Source organism: Micrasema longulum, unplaced genomic scaffold (assembly GCF_059751315.1).
Source record: "Micrasema longulum isolate JH-2025_06_02 unplaced genomic scaffold, ASM5975131v1 h1tg002591l, whole genome shotgun sequence".
NCBI classification, from domain to species: Eukaryota; Metazoa; Arthropoda; class Insecta; order Trichoptera; family Brachycentridae; genus Micrasema; species Micrasema longulum.
The window spans coordinates 1-21,838 of record NW_028279727.1 but is presented as its reverse complement, the minus strand read 5'-3'; the positions used below and the strand labels follow the sequence as shown (position 1 = coordinate 21,838).

The 21,838-nt window shown below is 32.6% G+C and overlaps 1 protein-coding gene across 1 annotated transcript; it reads left to right on the top strand.

The window, feature by feature from the left end:
* Positions 1–949: 949 nt before the first annotated feature.
* Positions 950–15,850, top strand: LOC148271905 (uncharacterized). Its single transcript, XM_088240771.1, has 3 exons — positions 950–992; positions 2,225–2,461; positions 13,397–15,850. The coding sequence occupies exons 2-3, from the start codon at positions 2,263–2,265 to the stop codon at positions 13,633–13,635; spliced, it is 438 nt and encodes a 145-aa protein (XP_088096897.1). The 5' UTR covers positions 950–992; positions 2,225–2,262; the 3' UTR covers positions 13,636–15,850.
* Positions 15,851–21,838: the final 5,988 nt, after the last annotated feature.

Below are 21,838 nucleotides of genomic sequence, written 5' to 3'. Positions count from 1 at the left end.
GTAACTAAATCGTTTTACAAATTCATTCGTATCGTATGAGAGGGAACGAGAGAGAAATTCTGTTTTGATTGCGTTAGAATGATATATATATATATATATATATAAATATAACGAACGAATCAACTTACGAAACGAAACTTTAACAGAATAAGCTCCTGTAAGATTTACTCTTGGAATGTAAAGAGTTACCTCTGGTTGTTTTGCATATAAATGAAAGTAGAAATAAAACTTACAACTCAAATAGAAATTCTAAATTTAGCATTTTTAGCTGTTTTACAATTGAATTAAAAGAATTCATTCAATTAATCAAATTATTACTAAAATTGTGTTTGTTTTTTCATTATTAATAAAGTAGGCACTATGCCTAAAATTAAAAATTGTATTTTTACTATTTGTTATATGTATTTATTATAAATTGAACATTATTTGTATTTCAGACGTATTTAATATCTTTGTCGTACATATGACTTGATTTGATATTTTTTTGTTTATAAGTTAAAATAAACCACAAGTTTAAAGCTGTATGTTGACCGGTTTCAAAGACTTCAACATCGAGACTTACACTAACTCAAAACTACACGCGTTGCAAGTAACTTTCAATATAATATTACAGATTATTGAGATAAAAAGAGAACGAAAGAGAGTGAAACAATATGATGTGTATTTTAGAGTATATATATAAAAAAAAAAGGATTTAAAAACTGTTTATTGGAATTTTTATTTCTCGAATCTTTTGGCAACTAAATTAACGGACTAACGAATCTGTGACATTTACATTTGAAACGTCAAGGTGTTCCACAGGGATCGTATTTGGACCTTTACTATTTGTTCTTGTATTTTATAGGCCATATAACGATTTAACGAATTATTTGTGGAATTTTTATTTTCGATTTGTGTTTGTCGGTTCTTACTTACTGTTGTACTATTTAATCGGTTTTCATTTATTTCTAGCCAAGTTTATCAAGAGCAAGAAAGGGAAACCTATTATTGAGGTTGGTACTTTTACATTTTGCTTTCACCAGCGAAGTAGTTCGGGGAAAATTCGGTGGCAGTGTACAAAACATTCCAAGTATGGATGCAAAGCAACAGTCCATTCCATAGAAGATAAAATTATTTGCACGAAGAATTATCATAATCATGACCCTTGATATTAACGGAAAAGATAGAAGACACCGCATGCCAGTCTATTTTTCATAATTTATTAAGAATCTTTGTATCTAATATGTTATATTAGGTATTTGGGGTATACCTAATACAATGTTTTTTTTTAAATATAGACCTTTACATATTACTACATATTTATTATATTTTTCTTGTTCCTTTTATAGTAGGGTTTTCATATGTCTCGTAGAACGGGAATAAAAAGTGACTGTCACCGCATTTTATTATCTAGTCCAGTATTGCTATTCGTCTCAGTTTTTGCATATCTTGAATTATCGATAGATCATTATACGACGGGAAAAAATAAATCCTTTATCTTTTAACTTACCTTTTACCGTATAATATGTATGCGTACATATTTATTTGTTTGATTGCGCGTATTATAAAAATAAACCATAGTCTATTCACATTTTTCGTGTTGTTTTTTATATATTATTGTGTTGTGGAGAAGTCGTTATGATAAATCAAGCTAATTCAGTCAAGACCACAAATACATTACATTATTACAAGTTTTAATAATGGTTTTGAAAAACCTTAAACCTATAAAATACAGGTCGGTCGTGTTCAGTAAAAAGGTTTGCAGTTGACGAGATTTTTTTTTTGTTTTTCCATTTGTTTAGATTTCACCCTCTTTAGAGTTTATTAAAAATTGATACATTTTCCAATAGAGATGGGGAACTCTTTTTAGGTAAAGATTCCATATCTTCGATTCTTTCATTCGTTGATTTTTTAAAGACAATAAGCTACATAAAAACCTTTATTGATGTAGATGAGAATCATCCAATTATTTTACCGGCTAGGTAACGCCTGCAAATTATTTGCGGGCATAGTCTTGTACCTGTCAAGACTCCCAAATTCACTTTTCAAGAATGTTCTCCATTTCAGTTGTAATATCTCTCAAAGTAATTAAAAATTAATGAGAAGTTCTAATTGGTGCAAAATCCTGCTATATAACTGCTTTTATTTGCTGCTCTAAGGCTTTTTAGAGGAGTGTTGAACTTATATTGTTATACATGAATCGATAATAATTTTCAAAGATTTTAAAATTTGTCTTTTTTTTCAGTGTCGTTTATTTTGTCTAAAAAGGGAAACGACGTCTTGATGTATAATGGCTTTACATACTCCTTAACTTCAACAACTACCATTGGAAAGATGTTTTGGAATTGTAGTTCTAGAAAAAAACTCCAATGCAAGGCTGCAGCGGTCACATGCGAGAAAATACTCATCAGAGTCAAGAATGATCACAACCATAATGCACCACAATACTGTCTAGCTTCTGATGGCCAATATATCAAAATAGGTCAGTAAATCTGATCCTTTTAATTGATTTTGATTGTAGCTGTCTGATGAAGATATGGAAAAATTTGTCCATACTGATACAAACGAAAAACCATGTAGCGAAATCTATGGTGTTCTCCGTTGCAGTTAAAACATGGACCTTGAGGAAAAAAGAAAAGACTATGCTTGATGTGTTTGAAATGTGGTGCTCGAGACGGATGTTACGCATTCAGACCACTGCAAAACACACAAGCGTCTTCATCCCACAGGAACTATCAATAACCCAAAGACCCTGGACGACACGAGAAATGGAGGCATATCATAGCAAGAATGCACGCGAGTTGTGGTCGAACTACACCAACGAAGTGTAACGAGTAGAAAAAAATTCGCCAAGCCTCTATTTTAGAGATTTATTACCACGTGGGAAAGAGAGGATATGGATGGAAATTATAAAAAAAATACTTCAACACCCGGACTAATTGAGAACAAATCTTTCATGGATTTTTTTTTGCAACTGGCGGGAATCAAAACCACACCACTTTAATAGTTGGTCGCTTAACCAACTGCGGCATGGCGCTTGTTATAAAAGTTTGTAACAACAATAAAATAAAGTCTTACAAAAACCTTAATCGCATTGCAGTGCGAGTAGGATGTTTTCTGGGACTTCCCACTGGACAGAGCTGCTGCGACATTAAATAACAGGCTTCAGAGAAGGCTGGAAAAGAGCCAAAATATGATAATCAGCCATTGTGAAAGACTGCTTGTTGTTATTCACATGTTTCATTATTATTTGTAAATATTACTGTCGTTTAATGTATACATTTTCAGTTTTTTCTTGTATGCGTAGTGTTTTTCAAACTGCTTATTATTTTTATTAATACTTTGTACATACTATAAGGTTTTTTAAGAAACGGCCAAAGACCTTTTACGATTTTTAGTCATCCCTATCTTCATCTTTTCCCCTTTTTTTTTCTTGTCATTTATCTACTGCTCTCTTTGCAACCCTTTCCCCGCAATCGTTTTACTCACTTTAACTGTTTACTTTTATGAGTTGCTTTTAAAATGTTTTTTTTTGGCTTCACAGTTATTATGTTACCTAATGGGAGTTAACCTCTTAACCGCTCACTGCAATTATTGTAACATCAATTAATTAGGTTATAAAAAATGAGATGAGATGTAAATAAAACATTGAAAATTGATTATTGATTTTTGATTGCCAATTTACGTAATTCGCTTGTTCAGTTCATTGGTTAGACGTATTCAAATTACGAGTTTAAAACATTCAAGTTTGGTAGTGAAAATTCTCAGTGGAAGTTCATTGTAATTTATTATATAAATAAAGGATGAGTTATCCTTAAACCCATAAATTGGACCAGTTTCAAAAATGTCGTGAAAACGATGAAACCGGTCATTGACTATTTTTTTTTTTGATTTAAGTGTCACTCGTCTCTTATTTCTATAATAAATTCAGAGTCTAGAGATAATGAGAAAATAAATATTGGAAAGGCCACCTAAAATCTGTGTCTGAGTTTTGTTTAGTGATTGTGTACCGACATTAGTAGTGTCTGCTTTATGAATATGACATTTAGAAGTGTTTTTTAAATGACCTTGGATATTAATACCATTTAATTTTGAAGTGGTTATTTGGCATTTTATATTTGACGAGTAGTAGTGAATCAAATTTTTCATAAAACTGTTAAATCCTGGTTTTTCGGTCGTTTTTTTTAAATTGATTTTCGAGATATTCACTCCATTTTCTAAAATTTAACTTTTTTATATATACAGGTACTGTTAAAAAAATCAAGCTACGACATAAAAAAAATAACGACCTCGAGATTGATTTTTTTTTAGCGATTGTTTGAATTTTCGGCAAAAAAGTCCAGGGGTGCTATTCTGAACCACTCTCGCGGCACGATAAAACAGTTTTTAATTTACATACAAAATACACGAGATAAAATGGCCGCGAGAGCGTTTGGAATACCAGCTCAGATCCTGTTTTGAGTTTGCATTACGACACAATCGGGACAACGGTGCATGCGAGCAATTTTTAACATCGACTCTATTTCTACATCTGCAGTCTCCTCTCTCGTGGCCAAGCATCCATGCTACTAGCATGCGATGTTTCTTCTGATGATGATTTGTTCGGCCTACATAGAAAGGGAACCAGTGATCTGGAGGCATATTCTAGAAGAGGACGAACAAGTGAGCAATAGAGTCTGACTTTTGAACCAGACCAGAGTTTCCCAAACACCAGTGTTTCTCAGAGTCCATTAAAGATGTTCCGCAAAAAAATTGGAGTAATTCTATACGAAAACAACTCTTTTGCAATATTTTCCCAAAACTAGTAATGAAGATTCCTGGGGTCGGAATCCGTTTTCCGTGACAGACAAAGTAGGTTGCAGCGCAAGTGATTATGAAAATCTAATTGATTTAATTAGTAACTCTGATTTAAAACAAAAATACAAAGATAAAATGATATCACGACAAGTTTGTGAAAGGAGTTCACCTATGTGTCAAAACATGCCACCCATGTTTTTTTAATTTTAAAAAATATTTTTATTATTAAAAAACATGTCATTTTATTTTATTTGGGAAACCAAAAGTTTTGCATACATATTTATAGTAAACAAACAGATATAGTGTATAAATATAATGCATAAAGTACATATTATACTCCCAGGAGTTATTTCAACAAACTCATTTGGAACCATACATTAAAAGAAAACTTTTTTGTGACAATACACAATATCATACATAGTTAATACATCCGAAATGATAAGAAAACAATACAATAAGAAATACAAAACACAGCACTTCACACCATCTATATAAATATCATTAATAACTATCACTATCAAAAAGATTTGAGTAATATTTTTTAATTGCGACACTTTTGGATTTTCTATTCGACTTTTCGTGTTTTAAGCTCATCGGGCAGTTATTTAAATTCGGAATGGCTAATATTTTCCAGAGACTTCGTTGAGCGAAACTTAGAGATATGAAGATTCCCTGAGTAACGCGTATTGTAATTGTGAATATCATGACCAAATGTGTATTTTAAATTTGTGTAAGCAGAAAAGCTTATGATATCCAAAATAGTATTAATTATGTCATGCAGTGGCATCACTTTGAAAGGAAGTATTTTTGTCTGTCGGTAGATATCCTTGACATGGGAATCCCATTTCAGTCCAAAAATGTTTCTCAGAGCTCTGTTTTGAAGAACTTGTATTTCCGAGATCTGATTTTTGTTGGCGAAATAATATAAAATATACATGATAGATAGGATAGGTAAAAATATATCATAGCGTAGTAGACGGCAAACAAAACGGAATGAGGAAGCAAGCCACGAAGTCTATGAAATACGCCAGTTACGGGTGATATTTTTGATTTTACATGTTCAAATTGGTAGCTCGATGAAATTTTGAGTCAATAAATAGTCCCAAGTTTTTCGTAACATACATAGTTTGACTTCCGTTTTCTACAACTTATTGTAAAGTGAGATTTTCTAGTTATGCTGCAATAAAGCCAAAATGCAGAAACAGGCTCGATGCCACAACATATATAACATGTAAAAATTCAACTCACCAAGTGCCCGATATCAAAAATATTTAAGCCTTTAAGAATGAATCTATTCTGTTGAAAATTAAAAAAATAAGGGTCCCGTTAAAATTTTCGGATTCGCGAAGTGCTAAGTTGCTGAAAAACCTCGGGAAATCCTGAACTAGACGATCGAATCAAACAAATTATTTATTTACATTTTGTTTCTTCGCGAAAGCTCGGCTTATATCAGAAGTTGAAATGTAAATACCTAATCTGTATTTTTTTTATTCCAGTGTCATTTGTTAAGTCTCAAAAAGGAAACAAGCTCTTAATGTACGGTGGCTTTACATACTCGGTGAACTCAAAAGGTATCAATGGCAAGATATTTTGGAATTGTACATCTAGAATGAAGTTTCGCTGTAAGGCTTCAGCGGTATCGCGTGAGGATATCCTCTTGGGGTGTAAATATTCTCACAACCATCAACCACCTCTATATCACATAACTGCCTGTGGTAGTTATGTCAAACTATAATTTTAATTTTGGTCATGTTTGTCTTTTTATTTAAATGCAGCCAGAATATCTCGGTTGAAAATGTGAAAATTTGATTGTTGTTTTGTAATTACAACTATTTGAAATGATTGAATGAATATTTGATTTTTATAATATGCATTATTTTTAAACTTCCCCTTTCTTTGGATTTGTGTTTTGCATGTTTTGATCGTTCAGTTTACTAGTCTAGTTCATATAATTACAATTATAATAATGAGAAAATTACTTGTTAAATCATCACCTAAAGGCCCGTTGCACATATATCGTGCCGATGCACCCGGCCTGGTAAAATTAGAGGGGGTGGATACCAGCGGCGTGCCAAGAGATTACCAGTAAGGCAAGCCCATTAATTTTTTTGATTCTCTTCGCGTAAAAACATGATGTGTGCTTTCTTCACTACAGTAATGCGACCTTTTCATGCATGAAAATCGTATAATTTATGGTTATTTATATTTGCATTATACTTTAATAACATTATATTTTTAATGATTAAAACATACTCTTAGTTAGGTGGGGCATAAGGCCTCAGTGCTTCAGAGATGAGACACGTCGACATTCCACATATAAAGGGGAATACTCATCGGTCATACGAAAAAATGCCTGAGATGTACAAAATTAATGTATACGCTAAATTGTACTTAAAATAGAATAAAACCCGTTACAATTTCAATAATTATCTAAAAACACAGAAACTGTGAAGGATGTAGCTGTAGATGTTGTATTGGTACCGGGCCCAAGCTGTATAATTGGTATGTGGTATTTTGATAATACATTGTTATAGCTATATTAATGCACGGAAGACGTGTCTATAAAGGGCACCATACACGTATATATTTTATTCTACTTAATAACATTTTTAATTTCTATTTTGTAATAATTTCAGTTATAATATATGTATTAGAATAGGTTTCATTTAATTTCATTAGGGGTTCATATGTTTACAAACATATTACAAGATGATTTGAAAATTTACCTGCTGTTTAATTAAAAAGATGCCGGTGGGGCATCTGACTTTTGAAAAAACTACGGCGGGGCATGGCATAAAGAAGGCTGAGAAACACTGCTATAATCCGTACGCCTCGTGCATCCATGGCTTCGTGTTCGGATTGTCGAGGCCCCGCTGTACGCACATTCTTTTGTTTATTAATTTGTCATTTTCTGTTCCAGTGTCATTTGTTTTGTCTCAAAAAGGAAACAATCTCTTGATGGTCAATAGTTTTACATTCTCGTTTACCTCTAAAAGTTTTACTAATGGAAAGATATTTTGGAATTGTACATCCCGAATCAAGTTTCACTGTAAGGCTAAAGCAGTCACTCGTGAGAAACAACTAATCGAGTTAAGGGATTGTCACAACCATGGAGCACCCCGGTATCATATTACTGATAAGGGTCAATATATTAAACTGTAATTTACTATTGCTAAAGCTTATGTTTTTATTTTAAATTTGGCCAGAATGCTTCGGTAAATAAACAATGGACAATTTATTATCATTTTTTAATTACAACCCGAAAATAAATTAATAAGTCGAAATAAGGTGCCGATTATTTAATTCTTGTATAATGCCCGTACTCACAGGTTCGCAACACCAATGTTCTAAGTTTCGAGGAGATTTTTTTTTAAAATTTATAAATCATATAACATAAAGTATTTTTTTTAAAATTATTCATAAATTAGCCACTGATATCATTGTGGACAAATAACTGAAACTTGAAGAAAAAAAGTAATAAACATGGACATAATACAAGAATATCATACCAATATCACATACAACATTCCAAAACGAGACACGGACAATCGAGACTAATTTGTCAGTAACTGAAATTGTAGAATAAACTACCAGACAAAACGAAACAAAAGACTAAGACAAACTTTTCAAACGGCGTCACATATTTATTTTTTCAAATGAATGTAATATTCCGTAAGGGTTAATAAAAAAAATTAAAATAAAAAAAGTTAGTCCAATAATTAAGTACTTTTTGCGTGTATCACTAAGAAGTATTACTAGTATTCATATTACTTAATTTTCCAGATGATAGACTGCCATACTCGTCTATCCTGACATATTCTTCGGTTCCGTCTGCTTTTGACATGACCAGACTTAAGACTTAAAAAAAAAAACATGTTTATAAATCATATAACACAAAGTATTTTACAAGTATAATACGTTGAGTTACATTCCCAGGAGCTACAACAACTCAATTCGGGACATAAATAATAATAGCATTTAGAAAATAACACATATTGAGAACAACAAAGAAACAAAGCAAGTCTAGCACCTTTATAACTAAATATACAACAACAATATACCTAAAACAATACCTAAAACCTTTTCTTACACAAGCAAAATAAATATATATAAAAAAACGCGTTTCAGAATAAAAAAAAAGTAGTGAATCTACTAAGGGAGATAAGGTCATTAACATCACATGCCATGCAGATGATGCTGCCATAGTGATGATGAAAACATATCCATTTCCTTTTCTCACACAAGCAAAATAAATATATATAAAAAAACGCGTTTAAGAATAAAAAAAAAGTAGTGAATCTACTAAGGGAGATAAGGTCATTAACATCACATGCCATGCAGATGATGCTGCCATAGTGATGATGAGAACATATCCATTTCAGTTAGTAGACATAGTACAAGTCGTATAGTACAAGGTACAAGTAGTATTAGGTCTAAAGTGGTTCGATTTTATAACTAACATTAAAGTCCAAGATCGAACACGGAAGCCTCCTTTAACTAGCGTTTTGAGGGTGCGGCGGTGGACACGTGCTTCGGATTAGGGAGGTATTCCCATCCTTAGTACCATTATGCCTAGGCGTAACTTTATATCAGGTTTATAAATATATATTATTGTTTCTATGTGAAACCCATAGTTATTTTTTGTGGCTTTGTATGTATTCTGTAATTTTGTACGACTGTGGTGGTTTCAATAAATAATTAAAATAAATTTTTAAAACAATGTTTTTGTAATTTGTGATGTTATTTTCCAGTGTCCCAATCCAATCAATTGATGTTAAACGGTTTCAGATACGCTCTTACATCAAAAACAGGCAACACCAAATTGTTTTGGTGTTGTAGTTCCAGAATCAAGCTTCTGTGTAAGGCTACAGCGGTCACTTGTGAGAATCATCTCGTACTAAAGGATTGTCACAACCATCTTGCACCCCGATATCATATATCTGCAAACCTATTTACACTTCTAAAGCAATGTCTTTTAATTATTACGTTATGTTCTTATATTTCGAAATCGGTACTCCAAATTTTTGTGGCAATTGATTAAGAGGAAACTTGGTCTTTCTTTTCTTCACAAAAACGTAGTCTCGTGTTTTCTCCGTGGATTATGGCACTAGTGCAGTGGTTTTTTTTTACACACTAGATATTTACCATTTTCGTGTCTCTTTCATTTTGCTTTTTTGATCAACTGTTTCTTATGAGAGCTAGAACCATTTAAAAACCCTTAAAATAGACTTGTAATTCCCGCCGTTCTCGGACGTATGGTATATAATATGTTAAATATTTTTGATAAACCCAAAAGGTACTGACACAGAAAATGTCGGTGTGATACTCTTTCTTAAAAAAATAAAACAAAATCAATTCAGTTTTGGGGTGCAGAAATCGGGAATACGAGGCCTCGGTTTTGTCGACCTTGGTTAGGCATTCCGATGATCAGTTGTTTTTTCGCACAGTATCGGGGAGGCATCTGTGAGTTGCAAATTTTCTATAATGGTTTACAATACGCAGATTTTGAATTATCTGAAAACAAGACGTTTTACGCCCTTTGGGACAAACGGCACGTATAACGATATCGCGCTATTCTAATACGCAATGTTCGTAAAAGGGGCACTCGACGGGCATGACGGGTGACGTCAAAGTGACGCGACGCCAACTGCGAGCCGTTTTATATGTGCTCGTTTTTAAACCCGAAAATTTGAATGAAAATCGTTTCAACAATATTATGTTCAAACGTTCATAGACAAGGCTGAATTTCACTTCCTAAGGAGTTATTAAGATTCAAATATATTGCAACAGATAGGGAAAAAATCTGTCAACACATGGAAGAGTTGAAGAAATGGAAATCCAACGAATAGCCGCATTTTCCCGCGTCTTGACCAGAGTAAATATGTTTGATTTCTAGCCGGTTTAAAACAAGCTTCTTTTTTTTAATATTTTAAGGGATCCTAAAATCTGTGTTAAAGAAACTTAGCTCTCCTGAGATAGTCCAACTGTCCCTCCATCTCTTGGGTGGTCTTATAGGCGGATGTGGTCCAAATGTGATTTTATTGGTTGGAGCTTTTTCAAGGCTGTCACTGCACATCCTGCCCACATAGTCCCTCCAGTATCTTCGTCTGGATCTGCTCCATCGCACGATATCCTCTATTTTACACGTATCTCTAATTAAAGTACTATGGATTAGATCTCTGAGCGTTTTTCTAGTAATGGACCTTAAGACCTTTATTTTAGCAAGTCTGAGAAGCCCGTCAATTAAATATTTAAAGAAGGTAGATTTAACTGCCAGTCACTAAATTAAGTTTATTTTTATGAGATCCTAGTAGCAAATTGGTTTCTTCAAGATTTAAAAAACAATAATCGTAATAAGCATTTTGTCTTTTTAGTGTCATTTATTCCATCACAGAGGGGAAAGAAGTTACTTATGATTAATGGCTTCACATTTTCTTCAACTGCTCCTGGCAATCCTACTAGAAACTTTTGGGTTTGCACATCCAGACCAAAATGCTCGGCATCAGCTTCTACTTATGATTCCAATTTACTCAATTTGAAGAACTCACACAATCATGAACCACCCAAATATTTTGTGACGAGTTCAGGAATGTATGTAAAATTGTAAAGAATATCATCGTTTATTTTGTACTTATTTTTGAAATTATCTTTACCACCAACAACCATTTTGTCACAAATTCCGCAAGGTATTTGAATCTGTTAAAAATACCATTATACCTCCATATGTATTTTAAAATTTGTTTTATTTATATATACGCAACATCAATATAAAATTACTTCTAGCAGAGGTCACTCTGTTCAAAGACAGTAAAAAATATAGTTTTTTTTACTAGGCAAAAAACAAAATACGTAATAATATATATATTTATTTATTTGGCACATTGTAGTCTCCATTACTTTACGGGCTGATTAACTGTCGATATGTACAGATCGTAAAATAGATCCAAATTATCCGCAGAAGCCATATTCAGCTAGCGGATTGCCCTGTTAATGTGTGACTTGCATTTGTACGGCTTCTGGGTGTATAAAACACTGCACGAGATCTCGCTCTATTATAATTATTACGAACATACAAACTGATCTCTTTCAGTATATTTGGATTATATACGAGTATACTCGTACTTCCAGAAATCAGCTTAAATAAATGTTTCCCAAGAAAAATTTGACGAGATTCGAGATATTTACATATACATACACTTTTTTCAGGGCAATTCCGTAAAAATTAAGAAAAACATTTTTGTGATGTTCCTACTTTTTAAAATATCGTAATGAATTTTTTGGAAAATCACAATTTAAATTTATCTTTTTTTTATGTGAGATTAAAAATATATTTAACCAATATAACGATACGCACTGGACGCGGACTATAGAAGTGGGTGAGTAAAGGGTTGTAGAAATAGTGCTAGTTCGAGACATTAATGATTGTTTCAATTTTCCAGTTTTAATAATAAATTATTTTCATTAAAAAATGAGTTGTTGGAAAAAAAAAATAAAATTATTAGGAACTAGCCTAAAAATGCCTAAACTTCTATCTTACCTTCTCTAAAAAGTTCTCCGTCTCTGTTGTAATGTGTTAATCTTAATAAATCCTTTGGGCGTGAAATCCAATCTTTTGTCTACAAACACTACTACCATCAAGCCATTTCCTCGTAGGGGTAGGCAGAGAGTATGGATCGGTACACACGTCTATCCTGACATACATTCCTAGCTTCTTCCCCATTAATGCATCTCGTCATACATGCCATTCGGTTGTGTCTGCTATTGACGTGACCATACTAGAGATTTTGATTTATCTGATCATGCCACGTCTTTCTTGGTCGTCCCCATCCTACGTTACCGTTCATTCTCGCCATGTACATTTGTTTTACCAGTCTGTCACCATGCATCTGTTCAACGTGACCAAATCATCTAAGAGACCCTACCCTTTCTTAATTTTATTAATTATGCCTGTGTCAGGTTTGCATTCTCGCTATATTTCATCATTCGTAACCCTGTCATACATTGATTTCCCACACATTATTTTAAGAGATCGCATTTCGACCGCGTTTACTCTGCTTTCATCTTTCCTCTGCCAGTTTCATATTTCACTTCCATATATGAGTGTTAGGATTAAAACCTCGCACTCTGGACAAACTCAAAGTATTGTTAATTATCATCAGTGGCGCTACAGCCCATTGTGGCCCGTCTCCTCCACATGCCGTTTTGGTTGACAGCACCAAATATCTTCCTTAATCTTATTATTCTTCTTAATATTCTTATTCTTCTTTCAAATACTAATACCGTGTTTTCATCTCTTTTGTTCATAACCCAGCATTCGGCACCCTATGCAATGACCAGTTTGAGGAGAGTTTTGTAAATAATGGTCTTAGTTTTTCTAGGGAGCAATTTGGATCCCAGATGATTAAACAAACCATAATAAAATTTATGTGAAAAATCGATTGATTTAATTCTTCAAGGTCATAAGAATTTTGGATAAACGTAGAAAAATATCTTAAAATTTATTCACTTTTACAGTCAAAAGCAAGGGGTATTTTGCGCACGTTTCAGTATGGATAGTCGACTCTTGAGTCTAAAATTGCATTTTTTGTGTTTTTACTTGAATTTATCTTTTTTATTTTAGTAACATTTGTACCGAGCAGAAGAGGTAGAAATCTGTTGATGGTCAACAATTACACATACTCTTTCAACTCGATGAGCATCGGAGGAATATCTTCGTGGGTTTGTTCCTCCCGCTTCAAGCACAACTGTAAGGCGACTGCCAATACCAAGGACGAGGTTCTCATCAGCTTCAAAGATTGCCATAACCACTCTCCACCCGTATACCACATTACTGTCGATGGTAAATATGTCAGAGTATGAACCTTCTCCAATGATGATTTAAGGTGTGTTGAAATTGTAAAAAGTAAACTGCATTTATTTAGATTTATTGAACTAACGCGTATAAGAGCTTGTATGTAAATCGAAACGCATTTTTAGGCGTTACCTACTTATTAAAGTATGTTATAATTCAGGCAGATGAATCTCACCCACATCAATAAAGGTTTCAGCTCTTTTACATTACAAAAGTCAACAGATAGAAAATTTGAGAAATATTGATGTTCAATCGAAGGCAAAATAGCGTTTAATCCACAGTGTGTCAAGTGATCACTTAAATCAGTTAAAAATAGGTCAGAAGTTACATTATTTCTGTTCAATTTCTTGTATATATGTTTCTTCGTGTAACTGTTGTAATTGGCTTAGGCCGTGTACTCGTTTATAATAAATAAATTAATAAATCAGCTTTGCAAATGCTTATATTTCCGTATACCTTTCTCACAAATATTTTCCCCCTCAGTTGGAATAAATTTCAACATGTTGATTAGATTAGATTATTTTTTAATACCTACATAATTTTTACCAGTGGCTAAGTTTAGTTGTAAATTAAACCTTTAAACTGATATGAAGCGTTAAAAAAAAGTAATTAGATTTAAACATCCTTTTTTAAAACTACATAAAATTTTATTTTTTACATGTGTTTTGTAATAATGTTGGTACATTCAAGTAATACTTAAATTTATTTTATAAAAAATCGATTTTCCCTGTAATTAAATAATATCATAATTGACAATACATGCTCTTACTTGTAAAGGTAGAGCGTCGTAGGTACGGGCTGGCAAGACGGGCGGCTGCCAGGGGCGCAACCCTCAGGGTGGTAGACTGTACCCAGATCCGTACCCTTATTTTCTTTTCTCTTTCTTTCGAAGATTTAAATTAGTATTGGCTCTACGGAATACTTCATTGTGACATCTTAAAGTAATTAATTTTTACTAAAAATATACTTTTTTTCATACATATTCGAGGAATTTCGACGTACAATTGAATGCTCTAATTTTTAGCGCGTGCAAGAAAACATTTTTTTATTTCCAATTTTTGGTAGCACTGAATTTCGTCGTTCCTTGAAAGTGTTTATGTCGAAGTTACACGCAGGCATATCAATACGCCGTCTAACAGCTGATGGCCAGCATACACAATTATTGCGCATGTTCGAAAAAGTCCTCTAGCGGTTGCTGCGACCCGCTAGTACGGCCAACACGAACGCAATGTCGCTAGGCCGCCTCGACTGGCCAGCGTGCGCGCACCCGCCACGCGCCACCGCTGAGTTCGTGAACAATCACTAAAACTTTCGATCATTTTTTCCAGTATCATATATACCGTCCCAAAGAGGAAGAAAATTGCTGATGTTAGATGGATTTACATACTCGTTACACTCAACAAATGTCAAGGGCCATCATTTGTGGTTATGCACCGCGAGACAACAGCTCAATTGTAAGGCTCAAATTAATGAAAAAAATGACCTCGTCGTTAATATAAAAAACTGCCATAATCACATTCGACCTAATTACAAAAGAAACTCTTGTGGAATTTTAGTAAAACTGTCAAATTGAATATTTTATAACTAAAAAAAACTGTAAAAAATATTAAATAATAAAAAAATTCACTGCATTTTTTTTCCCTAAATGGTATTCACAAGCATTTGAAACATGTAGTTATTCATATTTATTCGTTATTTAACCTAAATAAAATTATTGTAATTTTTTCTCATTATTTTTTAACTTTTCTCTGGTAAGGTTGGATAAAAAAATGTTTTCTTACGGGCGGAAAAAAAACAGAGCATTTAATTGTGCGGCGAAGTTTCCTGAAAACGTATGAAAAATAATAAATATGACTTTAATAAAAACGAAGTACTGTAAACGACGTTCTTCCGAGTGTCGTGGTAGATTTCCGGTTTACGGGAAGCCAATTCACCTATCAGCAGAATTCGCTGAAGGGAACTTGTGAAGTCACATGCGGAGTAATTTCAAAATTACGAAACTTGAAAAATCATAGCGTTGACACAGTTTTTTTTTCAATTGGCTTAGTTTGATAGTCTTTTAACCAATAAAAACCACTAAACTTTCTCATTAGTAAATATCAATGTAAAACTATTGTTTATGGCCCGGCCCTATAAATTTATAACTGCCGTAGTACTTAAGTTAAAAGATATTTGTCAATTGAAAAATATTTATTGGTTGAATAAACATGTGGAATCTTAAAAGATAATGTTTAATTTGTACCTCACATAAAAACTTGCTTTTACTGATAGCATTATATTGTAATTGTGGAGGGTAAGTGCACGTTTCAAGTCTGGAAGAAAACGGTATCACAAAAAAATGCGCATATATGAGAATAAACAAATTTGAATCCTGTGAAACGATACGTTGATTATTGATTGATGGATTTTAGATTCTTCAATTGGCATGAATGAAAAACTATTTTTCTTGCAAATGTCGATTTTTTTAATTGTAATCAATTCGTCCCTCTGTTCAGCTCAATCTAATATCTAAAATCAAACGGGAAGGGAGTTATATCCAAAAAATCTTATTTTAAGTTATATCTTCCCAAATGGCGGTACGAGCGATGCGCGAGATCACAACCTAAGCTTCATGCTTTTGGGCATCAATTCTACTACTACTACCATCACGGTATTTCACAGCAGGGGTAGGCAGAGAGAATGGACCGCCACCCTCGTCTATCCTGGCATACATTTCTAGCTTCTTCCTCATGTATACATCTTGTCATACATGCCCTACGGTTCTGCTTGCTTTTGACATGACGAGACTTAAAATTTTGGTTTATCTGATGATGCTACGTCTTCCTTAGTCATCCTCATCTCACGTTACCGTTCATTTTCGCCATATATACTTGTTTTACCATTCTTTCATCGTCCATTTGTTTTACATGACCAAACCATCTTAGAGACCCTTACATAAAATCAATTCTACAATCTTGGTTTTAAAACTTCTATTGGTATTCTCCGAGATGGTTTGGTCATGAACGAATGGATGACGAAAGAATTGGAAATCAAGGATATATGGCGAAAACTAACGGTAACGTAGAACGAAGACGACCAAGGAAAACGTGGCATGATCAGATAAACTTAAGTCTTAAGTCTGGTCATGTCAAAAGCAGACGGAACCGAAGAATATGTCAGGATAGACGAGTATGGCGGTCTATCATCGGGAAAATGGAGTAATATGAATACTAGTTATACTTCGTAGTGACAGGCAAAAAGTACTTAATTATTGGACTAACTTTTTTTATTAACCCTTACGGAATATCACATTCATTAAAAAATATATATATGTGACGCTGTTTGAAAAGTTTGTCTTAGTCTTTTGTTTACTTTTGTCTGGTAGTTTATTGTACAATTTCAGTTACTGATAACTTAGTCTCGATTGTCCTTGTCTCGTTTTGGAATGTTGTATTTATTTTATTTTCATTTTCTCTTATTCAGGAAACATACAGTACAGTTACAAAGTTTAATATTGTACACAATTAGACTTAATTCTAATGGACCAGTGAAGTTTCCATATTATAAAGCAATTATATGTAAGGTTGTATGTGATATTGTTCTGATATTCTTGTATTATGTCTATGTTTATTAATTTTTTTCTCCAAGTTTCAGTTCTTTGTCCACAATGATATCAGTGGCTAACTTATGAATAATTTTTTTAAGATTCTAGTTGAAAAAGTTCATCAACATTGAATTTTTTAATTTTTCCAAAGAGTTCTTTAGTTGGTGCAAGATAAGGGAAGGGAGGTCATATACTAGCTTCAATATTTTATTTTGCTGTCTTTGTAGTCTATTTATGTTATTTTGGCTTCCTGTTTCCCAAATTTGTTTCATATAACATATTTTAGATTTTGATAATATATTTTATACTTACATAATACGTATCGTAAAGCAGTTAAATAAAATAACTTTTTTGTTTGGATTTTGCAGCAACATTCATCCCATCTCAGAGAGGAAAAACATTGCTGATGGTAAATGGGTTTACATTCTCGCAGAATTACTACAATCCCTTCAACCTTAAATCATCATGGGTTTGTTCCTCCAGACCGAAATGCAAGGCAACTGCCGTCACTATTGAGAATACCATAATTAACCTTAAGGAATCCCATAATCATGAACCCCCTAAAAATATAACTTTTAAGGCGGATAATACTGACTGAGATGGTGTTTTTAATGTTTTTGTGTTAGCATTATTTTATTTTGGAAAACCAACGGCTCTACATTTTTTTGCATTTTGACAGTTCAGAATTTTTACATGGACTCGGAAGTAATGACAGGGTTGTACAAATTACACAATGTAAAGTAATGTATCATGTCGACTGCTCCAAGTAAGACAGCACTAAGTCATAAAATATAGTTTTGCGGGAAAGCAAATTGAAAGTTTGTTTTTTTTTTTTCCATATTCTTGGGTCAGGATTCATAAGTTTTTAAAAATTGTAAAAATATATTATTGGTCTACACTTTCTAAGTAATCTAGTATTTTATTAGAGTTCCTACTATTTTATAGTGTTTTGGGACATAGTACTGTTTTCTTCGGAATTTGTATTTCAGCTATGTGTAGTATGTTGATTTATTTCTCTATTCCAGGGAAAATCAAATAAATTATTAAACTTTCAATGAGCTATTTTATATTAAAAAATGAAAAAGATATCAATTATTAACATAAAAACCACCCAAATTTATGATATTTTTGAAAATCCCAATAAATAAAAATATTCGAAGCATACAGTTGGTCTATAAAAATTAGGTCATACTCAAAATATTTCAAAATTAAGAGATTTTAAACATAAATTAATCTCATCTCTTTAAAAACCTACATTTATCATGACAAATTAAAAATAATAAATTTTTATCGACATTATTAAATTGTTAAGAACGCTCCGGCCTAAAATACAAATTAAAAAATATATAAAAATTCAAAAAGGTAATAAAAACAAAAAGAAAAAGACATAATACATATATGTAAGTACTCATACATACATGATTACATGTATTTAATCGACTAGGCAACGCCTGAAAACTGTTTTCGGGAGTTGTCTAGTAGGTAAATTAGTTCAGCCGGATGAATCTCACCCACATGATAAAGGTTTCAGCTCTTTTACTTCACAAAAGTCAACAGATAGAAGAGTTGAGGAAATGTAGATGTTCAAACATGGGCAGAATGGTGAATGTTACACAGTGTATAACGTGGCCACTTAAATCAGCCAATGACAGGTCATAAGCCCTGTAAATGCCTAGACTTCCATATTCCCTTCTTAAAAACCTTTTTCCTCTCTGTTGAAATAAATTAAAAAAGTATTTATGTTTATTTTCTCATTTTTTTACATCTGAAATTCCATTATTCTTGACGTGAGAGAAAATAGCATTTGTATTTGGTACTTGTTTTTTGTTACTTTGCATATATTTTTTTGTTGGATATTGATACAAATATTTTTTTATGAAATAAGACTTCCAGTCACAATAATCTTCATATTTGTTTTAAAATACCCCAACAAGTCGATACAACAGCCAAAAACAAAGAAAATTTATGTTGAAAGAAAATTTGTATTTATTTTTAGGGATTAATAAATGAAATTTGGGGATAGTTTATTAAATTTATGGATTAATAAATTATCTTTTGTAAATACCAATTTTGTTATTTTATATTTTATTTACTACTTAAAATAAATGATAATACAATTTTTGTTTACAGTGTATTTATTTTATTACTTACACGAAGACAATATTATGTAGACCTTACTAAATAACTACCTATAATAAAATATAAACACAAACCAAAAGTAATGTTATGATGTTGATTTTAGTCAAATACTTGAAGACATGGGGTGGATAAAGCTTTTTATGTGACAAAAACAAAAAGCAGTGATATCTGGGCTGGTATTCTGAACGAATATGCGTGCGAAGAGATCGCTCTATAATCGTGTATTTAGTACGTAAATACGCGTTAAAAATGCGTTTTCTACGCGCGCTTTTGCGCTCAGAATACTACCCCTGGTGTTAAAGTTTTGAGCACCAGAACAATAGGGTATTATCACTTTTTTTTTTGCAAAAAAAAAAAGATTTTTTTAAAAAATAATAAGAGTTTAATAGGGGAAAAATTGATAATTTATAGAGAATGGCTTTAATTAACCATAATTTAATTCAAATATGATAATATTTTAAATCTAACTGCTGAAAACATGATAAAACCATTGGGTATCGCCAACGACTCGGGCGAAACGTGCACCCGCGCCAACTTCCCGAGAGCTACTGAGTAGCTATATAGTACTGGACTACGTGACTGACTGAGAGTATACTTATGATGATATTTGTAATTTATCCTCGGTTTCCGATAAAATGTTTTTTTTGTGCCTAATAAGTACTTATTATTTAATAACAAATTATTTCAGCCGGTACGTAAATGTGTAATGAAGGAATACTGAAAATCTAAACCCAATATTTATTATATTTATTAAGATATAGTTATTAGACGCAATGTGTACTAGCTACACATCACTGGGGAGGGAGGGTTAACTATTGATATTAAAAAATAACTTTTTTTGCAGTGAGGTTCGTCTCTACACATACAGGAAAACCTTTGCTGCTTTTGAACGGATACACTTTTGTGAAAAATAAAGGGTCTGGTGAGAGGATCTGGTGGTGCTGTGATTCCAAAAGGATCGGATGTATGTGTAAGGCGACCACCTGTTTCGACATATTGCTCAAGTTTAATGAAGATCACAACCACGAACCACCTAAATATTACATTACAGGCAGTGGGAATTATGTTAAAATATACAAGAAAAATAATCTTACCTGTGAACCAAATAATCCATGGTTATAGAATGTATTTTTTAAATTTATTTCAATAATAAACATAAACAATCAGGTTGCGGTCCTGTGGCTTGTGTCTCGGACTCACGGACCAAAGGTCTGTGGTTCGAATCCCACTCAACCCCAACTTGATTCCATTTTCTAATAGTGAGTTATTTACAACTCGTTGAAAATGGCCCTCAAAATTAAATATTTGGATAAATCATAAGAACGCAAATATTTCTTTTTCTTTTAAAAAAAATAAAAAATAATAACGTACATTATGTAACGATGAGACAAACATTATCGACATAATTAAGAAAGGAGCTCTGTGCTGGTTTGGACATGTAGATCGAAAGAACGGCTAAGAATATTTACAGTGCGAATGTTGATAGATGCAGAAATAGAGGAAGACCGAGATAGACATGGCATGACCAAATCCAACAAATACTTGATGATGGACATGTCAAAAGTCGGAATTTTATTTAATTAACACTTTATATACATATACAATATATTTTCATTTAAATTATTTATTGACAATTCTCGATTGAATTCCATTGTAATGATGTAATAACTTATATTTACATATAAGTTATTAATTTAAAAAATACTTGGTATACTTCCACTTATTTATTTTGACCAATTAGCGCTTTCACCCACTAATGGGCATCTTCAGACTGGTCTTCAGTCTACCAAGTATTTTTTAAATTAATAACTTATTTGTAAATATAAGTTATTACATCATATACAATATGTATACATATAAGGGCGGGCATATTGCCTTAAAGCAATTTCTTCCTACCTACCCAAACCATTCAGTTTGAGAAAATTACAAATACACGGACATATTGAATCTTACAATTTTAAACAAAAATTCAAAACAAAGATTAACAAAATAAAAATATACTAAAAAAATAACACTTTACTATGAAGAGAGGAGAGGGGATGGGAAGGAAAGAAGAAAAATAAAGGAACAATTTAAAATTAAGATAGTGACATTTCAATATTGACTTAAATGTAAATAAAGAAAGGGCGTCTCTTACATTAGTGGGTAGATTATTCCACAATCGAGCGGCTACTATTGTGAAAGAGGAGGCGAGAAAATTAGAGCGGTGACAGGGTATTAAAAGGGTTCTCTCGTTACTAGAACGCGAAGAAATAGTCCGTGTTGTGAAAGAGGTTGGAAGAGCTCTCTCAGATAAAAAGGCGCAGTGGGATTATTTAAGATATTGTGAAGAAGTGATAAAATGTGAAAGTTTCTTCTATGCCTGATACTGAGCCAGTGTAGTTGCGTGCGGTACTCGGTTATAGTTATGTTCAAATTCTTGCTTGGTGTTTGTTTTGCAGCTCATTATGTCCCATCGCAAAAAGGAAAACAACTCCTCGTGTTGAATA